Source organism: Ostrinia furnacalis, unplaced genomic scaffold (genome assembly GCF_004193835.3).
Source record: "Ostrinia furnacalis isolate ACB-3 unplaced genomic scaffold, ASM419383v2 OfSCF0058, whole genome shotgun sequence".
NCBI lineage: Eukaryota > Metazoa > Arthropoda > Insecta > Lepidoptera > Crambidae > Ostrinia > Ostrinia furnacalis.
The window spans coordinates 154,772-173,359 of record NW_021130297.1 but is presented as its reverse complement, the minus strand read 5'-3'; the positions used below and the strand labels follow the sequence as shown (position 1 = coordinate 173,359).

Below are 18,588 nucleotides of genomic sequence, written 5' to 3'. Positions count from 1 at the left end.
AAGGAGTATTTCATTAAAAATGTTTCTTTTCCGTCTGCTCGTTTGCTTTCTGTCACATAAAAAAAAATACCTGAGGGAAATTATGGTCTTTAACGTTAAGGCGACATTTTAGCATAGCATCAGCTACCGGCTTAAAATTTGGTTTTGACTGACGACCTTTCGAAGGCGGCGGAGAAATGGGTTCTTGCAACCATGCACCATAGGTCCAAGGGAACAGCAATGGACCCCCCTGATATAGGCAATGATTTTAAAGATTAAGAATCATGTTTAACACGTCCTCTCTTGTTTCCAGGTGTTGTGCATAGCGCTGGCGGCCGGGCTGGCGGCGGGCGCGAGGCCGCGGCCGAGACTGCAGCAGCAAGTCGACGAGTACGACTACGACCAGGCGCAGGAGAGGGCTTCAGGAGACCAGGTGAGGACCTTCTTGGGTTTAGTTATGGGCATAAAAGCAAGGTCGCGGGAAGTACCTGGATGCAAGCGGCGCAGGACCGGTCTTTGTGGAAATCCTTGGGGGAGGCCTTTGTCCAGCAGTGGACGTCTTTCGGCTGAAACGAACGAACGAACGATAAAAGCAAGGACAGGTTCCGATAAAGGTTTCTTCAGGAAAAAAGTGAAGCATCGGCGTGAAATCAAAGAAAGACTTTGGTGACCCGTTGGTTTAGTATTTATGGGCAATACAGCAAAAGGACAGGCTACTGTGAGGGTTTTATGAAGAGACCAGGTGTAGGACATCTTGTGTTGAGTATTGACATTAAATCAATGACCTGCTCATATTTAGTGTGGATGACACAGCAGCAAAGTGAGATTTCTCAGACTGAGGTGAGAGCTTCAGGAAACCAAGTAACGAATCTTGCATTTACTCGTATTATCATGAGTATTACAGACAAATTGGAGTTCAAAAGCATGAAGCTTGGAATACATATTGTTGACGATGCGATTATCAATTGGGATAAGGTATCTCTTAAAGAAAAATCAATCTATATTCAGTGGAGTCCATCCATTCAGTTTTATCGCAATATAAATTAAGCAATGTCTATTTCCCAAATTCCAGGTGGTGTTAGTTCCAGCAGATGCCTACGACGCGTTGTACAGGGCCCAGGACAGGCTCGACGACGAGTATGAGCCGCGCGCGATCCAGCGGCCTTCGAGGCTCAAGCAGCAGCAAATCCAGGAGGGACCGAAACAGCCGCCCGTGCAGACCATCAGGAACTATAATAAGGTACAGACCGAGACCTTTCCTTAGTCTAATGACTGTTTTGATTGATACAATTACTTGTGTAATTAATTTATTGCTCAACTTAAGACGATGCTCACTCATAATGAACGTGGCTCTCACTCTATCTATATCTTTCAGATTATTTTCTGTCGATAGTCTTATACATTCTGCGTTCATAATTATTTAAAATCTGACGTTTTTGTTTCCAGGTGAATGATGATGGCAGCTTCACGTTTGGCTACGAAGCGGCTGACGGTTCCTTCAAGGAGGAAACCAGGGGCACCGACTGCGTCGTCCGCGGCAAATACGGTTACGTCGACCCCGACGGCAACAAAAGGGAGTTCACCTACGTGTCCGGCAACCCCTGCGACCCCAACAAGCCTGACGACGAAGAACAAGAACCCCACGCCCCTGAATCCGCCGAAAGGGATGACCCCGAACCTAACTACCCCACCAGGCCCGCTATCCGCCCCACTACTGCCCGACCCACCACAACATACTACCAAAACGACTTCAGGGACGCCGACGAGGACGAGGCCGAAGAGGAACCTCTCCAGCACATCAGGCAAAGAGTTGTGCAGCGCCCCGCTATCAGGAGACCGGCTTACCAATCGCAACAGATCGCTATCACCCCTCGTCCTCTCCCAGTCACCACTCCACGAACTCTGCCACCGGCGACCACCTTCAGGCCCCAGCTCGTCCAAGTGACGGCCAAGCCCCAGATTCAGTACAGCCCTGAGCCAAATTACTCGCCTTCCCCTGTACCCAACTACTCCCCGTCCCCAGCCCCCGCTGTGACCAGCTCGAGACCTGGACAGATCGACTTCGCCGCAGAATTCGCGAAATTCCACCGCGAGAATCAACTCCAATCGACAACCGCTCCTTCAGTGACGACTCAATCGAAAACGACCCTCGCAGCCTCACCAGCTCCAAGTGGAAACCCACTTTACTCGACCGAACTGGTGTATGACCCGTCGAGCGGCAGTTACAACACTCAACTGTTCCAGACACTGCCTCAGACTAAAGGAGAGTTGAACTTGAACCAGCGACTTCAGCCTTACGTTGCGCAGCCCCAGCCTTCAGCGAGACCGTTCATCCCATCGCAGCAAATCCCATCTGTGCCTTCATCTCCCGCTGTGCCGCTGTTTAGACACCAGATTCAGCACCAACAGAATCCTCAAGAGGCTTACCAGAGACAGCAGGCTGAGGCTCAGTTCCAGAGCTCGCAACAGTTGTTTGCTCAGCAGCAGCAGTTGCAACAGAGCCAGTTGCAGAGGGATCGCGCCGCGGCGAGGGCACAGGCTCAAAGGCTAGCTATTTCTTCTCAATCACAGGCTCCCCAGAGAGTAGCGCCGTCCGCTCAACCTCAGTTCTACTACGTAGCGCCCCGCGGGGAGTCCGCGTCCACCGGCCAGATCGACGCCTTCCTCAGAGGACACGGCATCCAGTTCTAGTTTGTAGGTTAGCGGAATAATTGAGCTAGATAATTCACTATCGACCAATCACACTCCAGTCCGAATGGCCATAATATGCAACCTGAATCGATTGGTCGTATAGTACAGTCGAGTGTGTCAGTGTGTGTTTGTCTAGTTCGGGACAGTGGATACAATGAATGTGGATATGGTAGGCTCTTATTAAATTATTATGAGGAAAAGGGATAGAAAACAATAATTTTGTGAAGATTATGAAAAGCAACATGTCCAATCAATGTTAAGCTTTGGCCACATTACATTCTTCGCCATTTAACGTTATGGTTGTTAAAAATATATTTCATAGAGATAATAAATAGTTGACAGTTGTCGACGTCTTCAAAACCGAAGTGTTCTTTAGTGCTTCGTGGTTAGGTTCTTTGCTGTATCAGGTTTTTTGAGTGGGTCTATCATATCTACGCCCATTGTGCAGTGGCGGCCGGCCACACTTGTACATACGCTGTATCTAATCACTACTTAACGTATCGCTAGAGACGTAGTCGTAATGTAGAATAGAAACGAATTGTTTGCGCGTGATAGTCCACGACGCGTGCTTCTCGCGAAGCTATCTGTAAAAACTTACAAATAGTAATTTGTACTTTGTTTTAATAATAAATTATATTTTTTTATATTATGTCATGTGTTTTAATGCCTACCAATATCAATAGGCCTAAGATGTGCGCCGTGATAACTTTTATCGACGTCAAAATGTATGGGGAAAATCGATAAAATGGCGCGGCGTGATAACCGCTTATCGCGGCGTGCATCTTTGGCCTACAGGTCACAATCTCGAAGTAATAACTGTACTTTTATCATTTATTGGCACTAAACTAATTATTACTTATTAAAATATAAACTGCATAAAAGAATTCGTAGGCAATATAAAAGCAGAGTGACGGGTTCGAATCCCGTGTGGTGCAAGTGTCAGTTTGATGAGGACGAGCATTGTACCCAATATTATGGATATGAGTGTTGATATATTCTTGAAAGCCGACCCGAAATATGTATAACATTCATAGGTACTTCGTAATTATGGGTATAAAAATGTGTAGTACCACTTATGATTGTCCATTAGTCCACAAACCCAAATTGGATTGAAAAAATGAACGTAACATCTTACGTAAGTTATGAATAAAAATAAAAATCATATTAGTACAAATTAAAAATTAACACAAGCAAGAACCTTAATTAACATACATAATTAAAATTGCTTTTCATTTACCCACATGTTTACTCAAACATTCATTTAATTTAGTTTACTTATGAAATTAAAGCATCGTTAGTGAATTTTTTTGCTACACAATACTTTCGTTTTCTAAATTTGCACAAAACAAAAGTACGTTCACATTTCCTACTTGTATTTACTTAATTACATGAATTTGATAAATAAATAATTATGCCTGTAATTTATTCCGTCTGTTGAAAATGAAGCTTTTCAAATTAAGTAATTTTAACTTGTTTTATGTATCAGAAATGCTTTCGTATTCACAATTTTTGATGCCTGCCGGGAATTTACACTTTCATATTGTTTAAAAAAAACATCGAAAGCTATTGAAATTTGGTAGTTGAGAGACGGATTTGGATTGGAATTGATTATAGAAAACCGGCATTAATCGACGTAGGTTCTATAAACCTAAAAATATAGGTATTTAATAGATAATAAGCACAGATTAATACAAATGGTCGTTATCTGTGGCAATACAGATAACCATTAACAAATCGAACTCTAGATATAGATCCTAGAGGCTGCAAATGTTAAGGCCGAAATAGAGTGCCCACTTACACACCGATTGATGTGTTATAAGTAGTAAATAATATGATTTGATAGAATCCAATTTGGACAATAGTGAATGAAAAAGGGACCAAATTCGAGACACTGAATCCTTTTGGATTACAAATATAATGACAGGATAGTTATTCACTATGTTAATGTTGTTAATATGATTAAAGTGGTTGAAAATTGAGTTTCACGATTCACTCTTGCAAGATGTTCTTGGTGTTTATAAGTCCAAAATTATACCTTCATATTGGATATTGAATGCTCTTGATCAGAATCTCACCCGAAGAGTACGATACGATCTACGAAGTAACGAGCAAGCCTAGAAATGTCTATTCACTTTACTTACTTCTACTATACCGTTATGGCATTCATCATCATCATCATTTCAGCCATAGGACGTCCACTGCTGAACGTAGGCCGCCCAATGATTTCCACAATGGCCGGTTGGTGGCGGCCTGCATCCAGCGCCTTCCTGCTACCTTTATGAGGTCGTCGGTCCAGCTTACGGGTGGACGTCCTACGCTGTGCTTTCCGGTACTATATGGCATTATGGTAGTTAATTTACGATGTAAATACATTTAAACATGACACTATTTCTATCAATACTCAAGTCTACAGCCATGGCATCAGTAGGTATTTAGGTAACCCTATTCAGACAGTAAAACATTAATTACATTACTACAATACACGACGAGCATGTAACAGGATACCCAATTTCGATATACCTGAAGGGATAACTTATCATATTCACCCATTAGGCGGCTGAAAGGTGGTCCAGGCTATAACGGTCGCCCACTGCCCCGGTCAGAGATAAATCAGACAGATTATGCTTTTATGACAGCGATAGGCCAATTTGTTAACAAGTGTGGGTGGTATAATAGTAAGTTGCAAAAAGAGCATGCAGATATTGGGTTACACGATATGCGCTCGCGAAATACTTTAGTAGAGCAACATAATAAGCATCAGAAAAGCTCAATAGTAAGTAAGCCGGGTCTCCAGCGCGTGTTTTGCCTTAGCCCTATACAAACAACAAAAACATGTGAACATTCAACAAAAAATGTCATGTTTTGTTTGACATGCTTTAAGGGTTAGGATAGAGTATTTGAATCCAAGATCAAACCTGAAATGACTGTAAGATTAGAACATAACTGGAGATCTGTTTATAATAATAATAATAATAACTTTATTTATTTCTCTCTTTACAAAATACATAAAGTCACAATTTGTAACGGGTAATTATAACAACAAGGAACCAAAATAAGTATTTCGTAGAGACTGGTGTCCGTACTAGGATACCCTGTGCTACAGCACACCAGGCCTCCACCACCGGCTAATCGATACTGCGTGGTTGTGTTAATCTATTTAAGGTAAGTATTTTATATTAGAAACAAACTAAAAATAAAATAAAAAAATAGAATGATAACATGTGATTTACACAAAGACAAAGTTTAAAGAACTAGTGCAATTTAATAGCGAAATGATCCACAATTAACCTAATTGCACCATTTTGAATTAGCTATTGACTTATTTGATGACATCGAAGTTTATTAGGCGAATCTTTCTAACGCAGCTTTTAAGCTTTAAAAATAAAAAAAGTTTCATTTAAGTAGCGCCCTCTATGCTTTTCCATCTGAATTTACATCGTACAGAAAACAGCTTGTTACACGCCTTTCACCGGCACTTTGTTCAACCGATCGCATACGCACTTATTTTACATCGTTTTAAAGTCACAAGTTACCGATAGGTGGCGTATTTACTGCTGGGTACAACCCTGAAAACAATTCAAAGAATCTGTCTGTTGATATCGACCTAGCTTGTTCGATTACACGCTTTTCAGCATACTGTTAGATTTCATGAAAATATCACTGCTTCTATATTTGGGACCTATTTAAGTGTCAAGGGTTATTGTACAAGTTACCAGTTCATCTTGGTATCAACAGATCAGAAGCAACAGATTTTGGCCGGGATTTTTTTCCTAGCACTCGTGAAGACAGTAAAAGTTTTCCTAACCGGGAAAAAACTTATAATTTCGCGATTTGCCACTATAAAGCATAATATGATGTTAGGTTTGAAATCCACGCGGCGCAAGATTGACGAAAAAGATAACGACCTACAACGTTGTTACAACCGATGACTACGACATTGACTTATCAACGATCTTCCAGAACAGTGAAAAGTAAATAAAGCGGAATGATTCGTCAGTTCCCATGATCTTGTCACGTATAGTCAACGGCACATCAAGGTAATATCCATGGGATCTTATGTTATAGTTAATATGGGTGAAATTGCAATAGAAATGTGTCGCCTGTACAGTTTTACTTTGTCTTAGGAAACGTATTGAGGATGAGAGTGGATGGCGCTGATAATGTGATAGATTATATCACAACGTGCGACGCGCGAGTGGCGCGTGCGTACGCGCACGTTAGGGCTGCTAGGATCGCGGTAGGTCGGAGGATTTTTTTGTTGAAACTACTCCTACAATATTTAAGTTTCGTCGCGTTTTATTCCCATCTACACAAATACAAAAGACTAAATAGAGTCTTTGCATGTAGACGTAGAATTGAAAAAAAATTAAAAAATCTGAAAAAAAAAATCGCCTAATCTATTTCTACATGAAGCAACCGATTTAAAAAAATAGTAATGGTCTTTGATTTCCACAACTAAAACAAATCAAGGTACACACAGGTGGAACATTACATTTTGTTGTAGTATGGAAAATGGAAATGAAAATTAATAGTCCTAAAAGCTGCAATCATAATATCTTGCGTGACATATTTCCATGAAAAATAAACTACTAACGTAAAAACAGTGAGTACTTACCGATATATTCTGCTACTTATTTCACCACACAACATACTCCTCCTTCAGTTAACTTTGTCCTAGTAATTAATTTGCACCGGAACATTTTAAAAACACACGCACTTACAGTAAATTTCTTCTACTAGTTACATACACCAAAACCAAAATTCTCGCAACAAAACTATTCACCTAGAATTTCTAGATTTCGGATAATGTGCAATTTTCAACATTTTCGGAAAATGTAATGAGCACTAACTAGTGCAATATCGCAACATACCCTTCATCTCGGTATAAAATAAAATGTCAAATTATTTCTTCTTCTTTTTTAATTACGAACACTTCGGGTTTGGAAATCACATTTTCGCCAATAACGTCCACATATCTACGCAAATGTCAAAACGCGTTCGATTTTCAAACATTTGAATTCAGGGCTAATTAAAATTATTTGAACTTTGTGTGATTCAAATTAGGAATGGTATTAAATCTCAACTTAATTTCAATTGTTAAATGTTTTATTACAGGAACTGAGCTACGAGTTTACAAAGAGCACAGTTTTTTAAAGCTACCTACATTAATTTGAATAAAAAAGTTATAATGTAAGTTTGTAGGTGTACATATTTTAGCGATTCCTGATAAAGTTTCAGATAGTTATCTGACATTATAATGAACTTAGATTTTTAATTACCAGTGACTACTTATCTGCTAGACATCTCTTTTCATGGACTCTGAACCCAAAAATTGTGAGAGAACCCAGAGAAGTTTCTAAAGTAAAACTGGACCTACCTAGGTCCATTATCTTGTGATTTTAGGTTAGGTAAGTTACTCGTAACTAGACAAAGTTAGATATTGACAGTTTTGATTCCAAACTATTTTCTGACTTCGTCGTAATGTATTTTTGTTTTACTTAAGTACTTATAGCCGCTACTTACATGAGTAGTAGAGCTAGCTACTTGATAAATTACAGTACCAGCCCTAGCTCTATTACATATTTAACTATCATTATCAATCTAACGCGTTGCGCAATGGTAGCTCGGCGCTAACTAATAAAACTTTCCTACGCGCATTCACTTTACTGTTATGGGACATTTTTTTAAAAGTGAAAATCATATTATCAACATAAGCTATGTAACTTCATAAACCATGTACGCAATTAGGTCATGTAATACGCCACAATAGGCTCCAGTTATTTATAGAAATGGGTAGTGGGTAAAAACCCATTTCACCCGATTGGGTTAAAACTGGGTGATTTGGGTAAAAACCCGGTTTTTACCCATTATCACCCATTCTGGTGGGTGAAAACAAAAATAGCGTTTTTTTAAAGTGAGAAGTGGTATTTGTTGCTAAGGGGGCATTCTAGTGTTACGTAATGCAATCTGGGGGGAGAGGAGGTCTTGAAAAACGTTACAATGCGTTACAGTGGCGGAAGGGCGGTTCGATTTCAAGTTTTTAAGCAGAAGTACTTTGTAGTTGGTGTTGTTATTTGTAACTTTATACCGTAATGTCATCAAAGAGAAAGTTTGGCATCTTTGGCATCCACCCCTCCCCCCCCCCCCATGTCCTTGCCATGATCACAAATTATTGTGTTCCTACTAAATTTCTTCTAAATCGGTTCAACGATTCTTGAAATAACACCATTTTATAAAATAACACTAGTTTACAAAAAAAAAGTTTTTCTTTTACCCAAAGATAATTCATATTGGATGTGTTTTCTATCAGCCCCCTTATTACAAAAATATACGTCTCATATTTTTATCACGTCAAGTTTTTGAGATATCCACATTAACCTAAGTAAGCTGTCTTGTTAGCCGTGACGGAGTTTCTACTTTATTTTAATTGCGTTTAAGTATTATTTTAACATTTTCACTTGTTTTAAAATGTCACCAAGGCAGTGTAAATTAAGCCCAAATAACTTTTGCTAAGTTTGTGGCCAAATTATATTGTCAAAAAAGAAGAGACCAGTCACTAAGGCCGTAAAACCGGCCTATTTCTATTACTTTCTAATCTCGGTAACAAACCTGATAAAAAATGGGTTCCTGGTGTAGTGTGCGAAAATTTGAGGAGTATATTATTGCACTAGGCTGCAGGAAAAAGAAAACATATACGAATTGGCACCCCAAGGTTATGGAGAGAACCAACAAATCACACTAATGTCTGTTACTTCTGCCTCACTGAAACTACAGGTTTTAACAACAAAAACCAAGAACATACAATATCTTGATGTTGCATCAGTCACAAGACCTGTGCTACAATCTGAAGGAGTTATTACCCAGCAATTCCAGTAAGGGAAAGATGCTTGATATTAATTTAAAGCAGTAGTGAAAAGTTTCCTGAGAAACTATAAATTTATCTGAGAATTATGCAAAAATTGTTTCCAAATTATTGAGGAATTACCAAAGAATGGGTGTGAATAAGTCGTTAAAAATTCATTTTTTACATTGTCACCTGGATTTTTTTCCTGAGAACCTGGGAAGCGTGAGTGTTGAGCATGGCGAAAGTTTTCACCAGGATTTGAAGGTTTTTGAGGAAAGATACCAAGGAATTTGGGATAAAAATATGTAAGCGGATTGCTGTTGGTCTTTAATAAGGGAAACTGATACTAATTAATATAAAAGAAGGAGTAATACGACTCATTTTTGGTTGTTTTGAGAAATAAATGTATAAAAATGATAAAAATTTACATAATCAATATTAACAAAATTTGACGTCCTAAATTTTTTTTAAGTTCAGTTTTTAAGTAAGGGTTAATAACTCTAACGATACATATCAGTTTCATCTCTGGGTAAAAAACCTTGTAAACTAGTGTAATTGGTCACATCATCATAACGTGATCAATTTTACGATTTGGCCACGATATAAATGCATAATTAGTGTTAAATTTGACTTATTACTTATTAATCAATAAACTTAAATGAGAAAAATTCAATAAAAATAAAGAAAAGATACCAATTGAAATAATTATAAAATTATTTGTTTTCACCCGGTGTAAACACCCACGGGTGGAATGAAACGGGTTTTTATTGGGTTTTTACCCTCATGTGGGTTTTTACCCGGGTGGAAACCCATCTCTAGTTATTTATAGTAATTGTCTAGATTTCTGTCTATATGATAATGAGATTGCGTTATAACTTTTCATCAAGCAATGGCCGTTAAAAAAACATTAACACAGTAATTTCTAGTTCTGCTCAAATAAACACAACAATAGTACCTTTGTTCTAGCACAGACAAAGCCACATGAGCTACCTTGCTAGGGATAATGCCTAGAGTTCCCACGGACAGCCCGGTAATGGAATATTCTATCCCACAGTCCATAGAAAACCATGGGAAGGGTTAAAATAACAACACACTCTAATATGGTGAAGTCATTTTGTGGGCAACCTGAATCTTAATAAAATACTTATTTAGGAATAACCGCAAACTGCCCAAGATTGCCTTTGAGTATTTGGGTACGTTGCGGAATCAACATCTACCTACCCAAAATTAATTTCAGAACCGAAAACCGCGCGATGCAATTAAAAGTGACATTGAGTAGCCGCGTGGGAAACACGAGACAAACACAACACTAATTAACCAGCAATATTTTAAAAACAATCCGCCGATTGCACCTCCACACAATGGTAGCATTTCGTCCAAATATGACCTTAGACGAACCATATTCCGTGCCATCAAAACACTTTAACATGTGCACATGTTAACGCATTTACAAAACGACCTGGACAATTAAACAATTGGGATCTTGCACGAGTAGATGCTATGAAAAAAGATTTTCCGTTTCAGATAATGAAATGACAACAATAGGTGAGTTTGCGCAAGGCGTTCGCACGGCGAGGACGCGAGTGGGGCGTATTTTATATAGGCGGGTGGAGTGTGCCCGCGCAGCCGTAGCGTCGTCATGCCGCTGCGGCTGCCCTAGCGCGATGATCCTCCTCGTCCTCCTCGCGTGCCTCTCGACCGCCACCGCCACCGCCACTAATACCACCAAAGATGCCACTGAAATAGAAATAGAAACTACAACCAACTCGACCAAAGAAATTCTGAAAGCGAGCGAAACAGCCGACCCTTCTAAAGTTGAAATCGTCAAGCAAATACGGCGGCTGAACGAAGATGGCTCGTACACCATTGGGTACGAAGCTGATGATGGGACCTTCAAGATCGAGAGCAGGGATGTTTTGGGAAATGTGAAGGGGACTTTCGGATACATCGATAAGGATGGCGAAATCAAACGTGTGACTTATACTTCGTCAAGTGACAGTACGCCGGTGCCGGTGTCGACCAGCACCACCCCCAGCACGCCGACAATGATAGTAAGAGTGAACAAAACCGTGTCATCGACTACTAGGAGACCTCTAGCCACGATTGTGTATCCTACCAGATCCAGCTATACCACCAAAGGCACGGTCATTCAGCCAATCCCCAGAAGGAGGCCGATCTCATCTTCTACCAGAGCCACTACGAACTATGTTGAAACGACCACCGAAAAACAAAAGGTTGAAGAAACCACAAGCAACATTTTGAACCTTTACAAACCAAAATCAGAAGAAAGTGTTAAAACTAGAACTCAAATATTAAAACCAATGTCGGCCACAGCGAAAGATGATTTAATTACGAAACAAACGACAACGAAAGTGCCTGTAACAATTAAGCCAGTTTACGAACACATGTCTGAAAAAGCTGAAAGTGATAATAATAAAGCCAATACGTTTCGACGTGAGTTAATCGGTACCAGCCCTAATCCTCGAATGATTAGTCTGCAACAATCGGTGGGTGATGACTCAACTGACGTGTATGGAAGCCACTTATCTCTTGGAACTGTGCGGCCGCTATTCACCACCACCACGCCACGGCCAAGGTTAGTGCCCATACATTCTTTGGTAGCCGCGAGGCAAAAGATTCAGCAGCAGTACCAAGATGCGTCACATCAGGACCAAGAGACGACTGTCGAAGCTAGTACAGGTCGTGTTTTTGATCATGAAAACGTCGTGACTTCAAATCCAGTGCCAGTGGTTCATATTCCTCCTGAGAGGGAGGTGGATGAGCGTATATACCAGCAACCTATTTATAGAAGACCTATCACCGCTATCCAGTTTCGAACGAACGAGTATTTGAAAGACAACCCCGGAGCTCCTATACCCATTGGAAACCAGCGGCCCTTTCTCCACTACGAATACCAGAACAAAATACTGGAGCCGCAGTTCTTGAAGGAAACTACACCAGCTCCACAAACGAAAGGGACCACTCCTGAACCAGTGACAGTGCCTCCTTATGACGTGAGACCGGTGACCAGGATAATACCAATTCCAGTGGATGACAGAGGAGTACCGATTCATGGTTACCAGGCAAGGTTTGTCAATCCATACCGCCCAACTCCTCAACCAGAACCGATTGTATATCAGCCACGTTATGAACCGGTTGACGAGATGAATCAGATATCAGCGCCAGTAAGTACAAGAGATTTGAAGAGATTGTTACAGATACTCATACTTAGGCAAAATAAACTGCAAGCTTTGATGGACCAGTTGGTCGCTCCTGGACCTCCGTACCAGCCTTTGCCGCTTTTCAGGCAAGAGCCCCGATACCAGTACAATCGGTACGAAATGTCCCGTCAGTATCAGGAGGATGACCGCTACGATTACCGGTACAATCAGCAGCAATATAGACAGCAAGATGCTTATTCCAACCAGATGAACAACTACGATAATCAGCAGTATGAGAGCCAACGGTATATTCCTCGGAGGAGGTTGTATAACAGGCCATATGACACTACTGGTTCGTCATCCAATCGTATAGAGGAGTCTCCTGAATTCCTTCCTCCTGAGATCCGGGAAGCGTTACTCTTGAAGATGCTGATGCTGGCCATCAACCCTGACTTTATGCCTACTCCAGTACCCCCTACCGAGCTCACCACCGCAGCACCGCCCACCAGGAAGCAGGTCAGGAACGTCCAGATCCTGGGAGAAGAGGGATCCATGGATGAAGCCAAGAGGGCGATGCAAGGACACTGAGGTAATTCGGTTTAATTTATTCAGTGCTTCACGTGTAGAATACTCAATGTAATGTAAATATTTTTGTAGTAATGAATATTTTAACTATTTGAGTTGTTTCATTGCTAAACTAGAGAACATTATAGTGTCGTACATAATAACAAAAAGACATTTTGACTTTATAAAAATCCTTAATTCAAATAATAAGTAGGTAGACTTTCGTGACCTAAATACCAATATATTCAGTTCGAAACTACTGTAGAAGTATTCTAATGCTATTTTAATTATTTTTTTAAACTTAAACTTTTTAGACATAGCCTGCACTTGGCCCGTGGGAACAGTTCCATTGTGTTCCAAATTAAAAGTATCTCAGAGGCGGGACAGTGACAAATGTACGCTCTTGTTACATGGTCAAATGGATAATTGTAACTTTATTGTTTATTTGGGCTATACATCAAAATGCTTCTACACGCCCACTTTATTATAGGCTTAATACTACACGTTGCAATGTCATCATGCGAGTATGATAACACGATATTTATTTTTATAGTTATAGTAGCCACAATAAGTTTAAAAGGAACTTCTTTGATAAATTTTAACTGCTCTAGCTTTTCAGTACGTAATTTTAAAAGTAAATTATTGTAAAACGTGTTTTTGTTAATGAAAACATGAACATTTCCTGAAAAAATAATATGTGAAACAACACTACCCTTATTAACCCTTAAAGGCCGGCAACGCACCTGTAACGCCCCTGGGTCTGCGGGTGTCTATGGGCGACGGTAATCACTTACCATCAGGTGATCCGTCTGCTCGTTTGCCTCCTATCACATAAAAAAAAAATATTTACTACCTATTTTTTCGACCAAGGAGGCTCTAAAACTGTTTCATGGTGATGAACACAAGAAGTCTTATGTATACTTTTGCAAGTAAAGTAAAAATCTTAATGCCAAAATAATGTTAAAGATTCTTTCGCATTATAATATTCTTACTTTAAGGGTGAAAGTTTACCAAGTAACCGTAGTTCCAGAAAGTTGTCGAAATCATGATGGTACAAGGTCACAGCCGGTCATCATGTCAACAATGGCCAGCCTTCACGGCTACGCTTCTCAGGCAAATGGCACACGAAAGGGTGCGATGGAAGTACCATGCTCACTGAGATAAGTTGAATGTGTGATACAGTTAGTGATTAAACGAGTACATTAGAATAGTAAATAGGCTGATAATTCGTTCGTTTTCGAACGAAGTCCACTGCTGGACAAAGGCCTCCCCCAAGGATTTTCGTAATGACCGGTCCTGCGCTGCCCGCATCCAGGTAATTCCCGCGACCTTCGCCAGATCGTCTGTCATCGCCACTCGAGAACTTTTCCACCCCAACGGCCATCAGAATTACGAGCTATGTGTCCCGCCCTGGCTGATAGGAGGCTCTCCTGTATGGGAATCTACGCGGACGAAGTCTCATGGATTAAAAACATTCGTAGTAATTTTTTTTTTCGTCTCTTCGACTTAAACACTCAATACTTTATTAATCTAAAGGAGCGATAGAAATCCCAAAGTACCATTTATAAGTGCGGTCATCAAGATATTCATGAAACCTGCAAGGACACACTTGTTTATTATGAACTAGTTTTTGCCCGCCTCTTCACCTGCGTGAAATTTAGTTTGTCACATATCACCATACATTATAGCCTATATGTTATTCTGGGTTATAATCAATAATACTGTAAAGTTTCATCAAAATCCGTTCAGTAGTTTTTGCGTGAAAGAGTAACAAACATCCACACAAACTTTCGCATTTATAATATTAGTAGTACAAGTAGGATCTCTACCGTAGTAAGATGTAAGAGTAGGTCGCTATAACAAGTACATATATTGAAAAGCGACAGTAGCGTGAGTAGGTGAAGTTATCTAACATGTAGAGTGATTTTTTGCTGTAATTACGGTTACCAGTTTATTGATACATTGACTTCTTGATCATCAATCAATGTGGTGGGAATGGGAATGTTACCTTATGCAGCCTTTAGCTATTGAGTGGAAAACTCAGCAAAGGCATACATCAAAATACGAGTAAGTTACAACTCAAATATAAGTGTAAAAGTGTCCTGAAAAGCGCCTACAAACTCGTACTAATAAATGATTTTATAAATAAAATACGAATGCGTTATCTACAACAGAATAGCATTGCGGTTATATCTGTATGAAAATCGCATGTTTAAAAAGATTAAAGCATTGTAGTCTGCAAGAATTACTCGCATAAAAATGTTAATATAATTCCGCAAACAATACAAAAACGCCACCGCAGAGATAGGAAAAGAAATAATAGCAGAATCCAATTGAATACTTTGAAAATGCACGGAAGTAACCTTGACAATAATTTTGGGAAAAAACTTTAAACCAAAACGGCTCTAGACAGCAAAACAATGTGCTATTAACTATTTGTTATTAAATAAAAATTGACAACAGCAACTGCAAAATAGAATCTGCTTACATAAACCTTCAGCTTACATGTAAATCAAAACGTTTCAATAAACACCATTTGATAAAGAACAATTCGACAAGAAGAATACAAAAAGTTTTTGGTAGTGTTTATTATTATTGAGACTATTTAATTTGGAATTTGTACTAATCAAAACGAGTTATCTTCTATGGAGAAAACATTGAATTCGTAAATAAATAAGTTTTACAACATTTTCTGGAATTTGGCACTCTACCTAGAATCTAGATAATAAATTATGAATGTGGATTGAAATTGATCGTGAAAAGTGGCTCATTAATAAAACATAGTAAGGTGTGCAGTGTGCACCAATGTCCTTATGTAGATAATATGAACCTAATATTTTCTTTTCTATAAAGCCTCAATTGAAATTGTTATCTTTTTAACTAGCCGACTAACGCCTCTTTAAATTCTTTTGCACCTATCACGTCGTGTAATAGCACCCAAGTAAAAGTGACCTGCCTTACAGTAGCTCAGAGGTCAATGGAAGCTATTTAGAATAATGAGAGCCAATTAACACGTCAAAGTATGATATGCATCGCCGTATATTTTAGAGATCCGTACCTTTAAAAGGTATGACCCGTACTAAGATTTCAAAAATACTAAGTAAGAAGTATAAGAAGAAAAGATTAAGTCAGATCGATCTTTAGACAAAGTATGCAAAATGAAGAGGGTTGCATTCCAAAACTGCAAAATTCGTAGAAATTCAGACCCTCTTAATAATAAAAATTAAACGCTCGATAAACAGTGTTTTAAAGTGACGTTTAGTATGGAAATGTCACTTTAGAACAGTGTTCAACAAGTGTGTAATTTTTAATGAGTAAGGGGGAGAATGTTTATTTATAGCCACCACACACATGTCACTAAGTAAGTAGTAGACTGTAGGCACACTTCAAAATACTCCTAGTCGCTACCAGTAACGCGGTACGAGGTAGTTCATTTAATATGATACGTATTTTTGCTTGTAGCTCACACTCCTATGTCCCTGAAAATGAAGAACGGCCGAAATCGAATATAAATAAAGTCGCCTCCTTGTGGCGGCGAGCGGCCGCATGATGTGCGGCGACCCTAAAATTTCAGATAATATTAAGGTCATACAACGATGGTTTTCCTTCTATTGTTGCGCAATACTCTGTGAAAATGTAGCACATACGAGCAGACGTTTCCCATGTAGCGTATTATGAAGCTGGGAGCGTGTCCCACGGCCTCTGGTGGCAAAACATGGAACAATGGTAGTGCGTTATTAGACGCTTGCGCAAGTGTTACGCCAATACATTGGGTGTTGGTGACACGAATGTGCGATTGAGACGTTTATGCAGATTTGTTGGTGTTTAATTAATTAATTATCATCATTATTAATTGGGACCGCACCTCCGTTCACACCACTCAATGCAACACCTGTACCAATAGCCACAAACTATAGCTATGCTAGTGAAACCCCAATTTTTTAAAATAAAATATTAAATTATCTGAATAAAATAAATTAACATAATTGTAATTATTTTTTTCCTCGTATGGCAACATTTAGTTTAGTAAAGACAGGCAGATTGAAATTTTAAAATATCAAGAATATCGGAGGGTAGTTTTTTTTATCACTTGAAAAGTGTAAATTGTATCGGTCGGTGCTTAATACGCGGTTCGGTCGTTTCAGTTCTCACAACGCTATTTTTGAGTTTATTGCAAAGTTCTCGTGTTAAAAGTAAATATTGTGGAAGTGTGGTGAAAGCATAGTGTTAAGTGCGTTATTAAGAAGAATCTACAAGGTTCGGGACCTGGATTGGACGCTGCCCACCGATGCTGAGGTAAACTTAGTGGTGTTTAATTATTGTTAATCTGATTTCTTTATTTTGTCTCGTATTACATCCAGGCTCAAGAATCGCAGGCCCCTGATAATTTACAGATAGTTATTTAGGTTCCACACATTAAACGTTATCTTACAATTATAATGGACTAGCTTTTGCACGTGGCTTCACCCGCGTGAATTTGCCACAGATCGTCATAAATTATAGCCTATATGTTATTCTGGGTTATAAACAATAATACTGTAAAGTTTCATAAAAATCAGTAGTTTTTGCGTGAAAGAGTAACAAACATGTTGACATCCAGACATCCATACAAACTTTCGTATTTATAATATTAGTAAGATAAGATGCAGGTTACCAATGACTTTATCTGCCAAATATCTCTGTCCAAGACTTGCAAAACCAAAAGTTGTAGTTCACATCTGACTGATATGATGAAACAGGCTCTTAAAAAATCAAACACATAAAGGTAACTCTATTTAGTTTTAATAAAAAAATATGCTACATATTTACAAAGAGTGAGATGGCCTTAACCTAGTAGGATCGTTTTCTAGTAGGATCCGAAGGTGATGTCGTGGAGGGGCGCCGCGCCTCCAGACGGAAGGGCGTATTCCTTCAGGAGCTGGTCGAGCATGGAGAATGGTTGCTGGTTCCTTTGCTGAGGGAACTGGTTCTGGTTGTATCTGGGCTGGGGCGGGGTGGATTGGATTGGACGCTGCTTATCAGCAAGGTATTTAGCTTGTTTCAGCTAAATAACGTCCACTGCTGGACAAAGACCTCCCCTAAGGGTTTTCACAAAGGCAGATTCTGCGCTGCCCGCGTCCATGTAAATCTGATTTCTTGTTTTTCTCTTGTATTGTCTATAACTACATTCAGCTCCGTGATTTGCAGGTTAGTAACACTGCACTGGCATATAATGTTATTTTACAAATGAAGGTTGCTGGCTACCAATGACTTTATCTGCCAGTTATCCAAGAGTTGTAAAACCAAGAGATAGTTTTGTTTTTATCCGACTGAAAAGATAATGGTGCCACAGGTTGTTAAAGAATCAAA

The 18,588-nt window shown here is 39.4% G+C and overlaps 2 protein-coding genes across 2 annotated transcripts; both read left to right on the top strand.

Annotated features, from left to right (window-relative positions):
• Positions 1–280: 280 nt before the first annotated feature.
• Positions 281–3,271, top strand: CPH28 (cuticular protein hypothetical 28; the record flags this gene model as incomplete). The annotated part of the gene is made up of 3 exons (XM_028311331.1): positions 281–412; positions 1,052–1,219; positions 1,426–3,271. Coding segments are annotated over 3 exons (1,545 nt in total), but the record flags the coding sequence as incomplete, so codon positions are not given.
• A 7,892-nt stretch (positions 3,272–11,163) lies between these two features.
• LOC114357100 (uncharacterized) lies at positions 11,164–13,292 on the top strand. The gene has a single exon (XM_028310602.1). The coding sequence runs from the start codon at positions 11,179–11,181 to the stop codon at positions 13,261–13,263; it is 2,085 nt and encodes a 694-aa protein (XP_028166403.1). The 5' UTR covers positions 11,164–11,178; the 3' UTR covers positions 13,264–13,292.
• Positions 13,293–18,588: the final 5,296 nt, after the last annotated feature.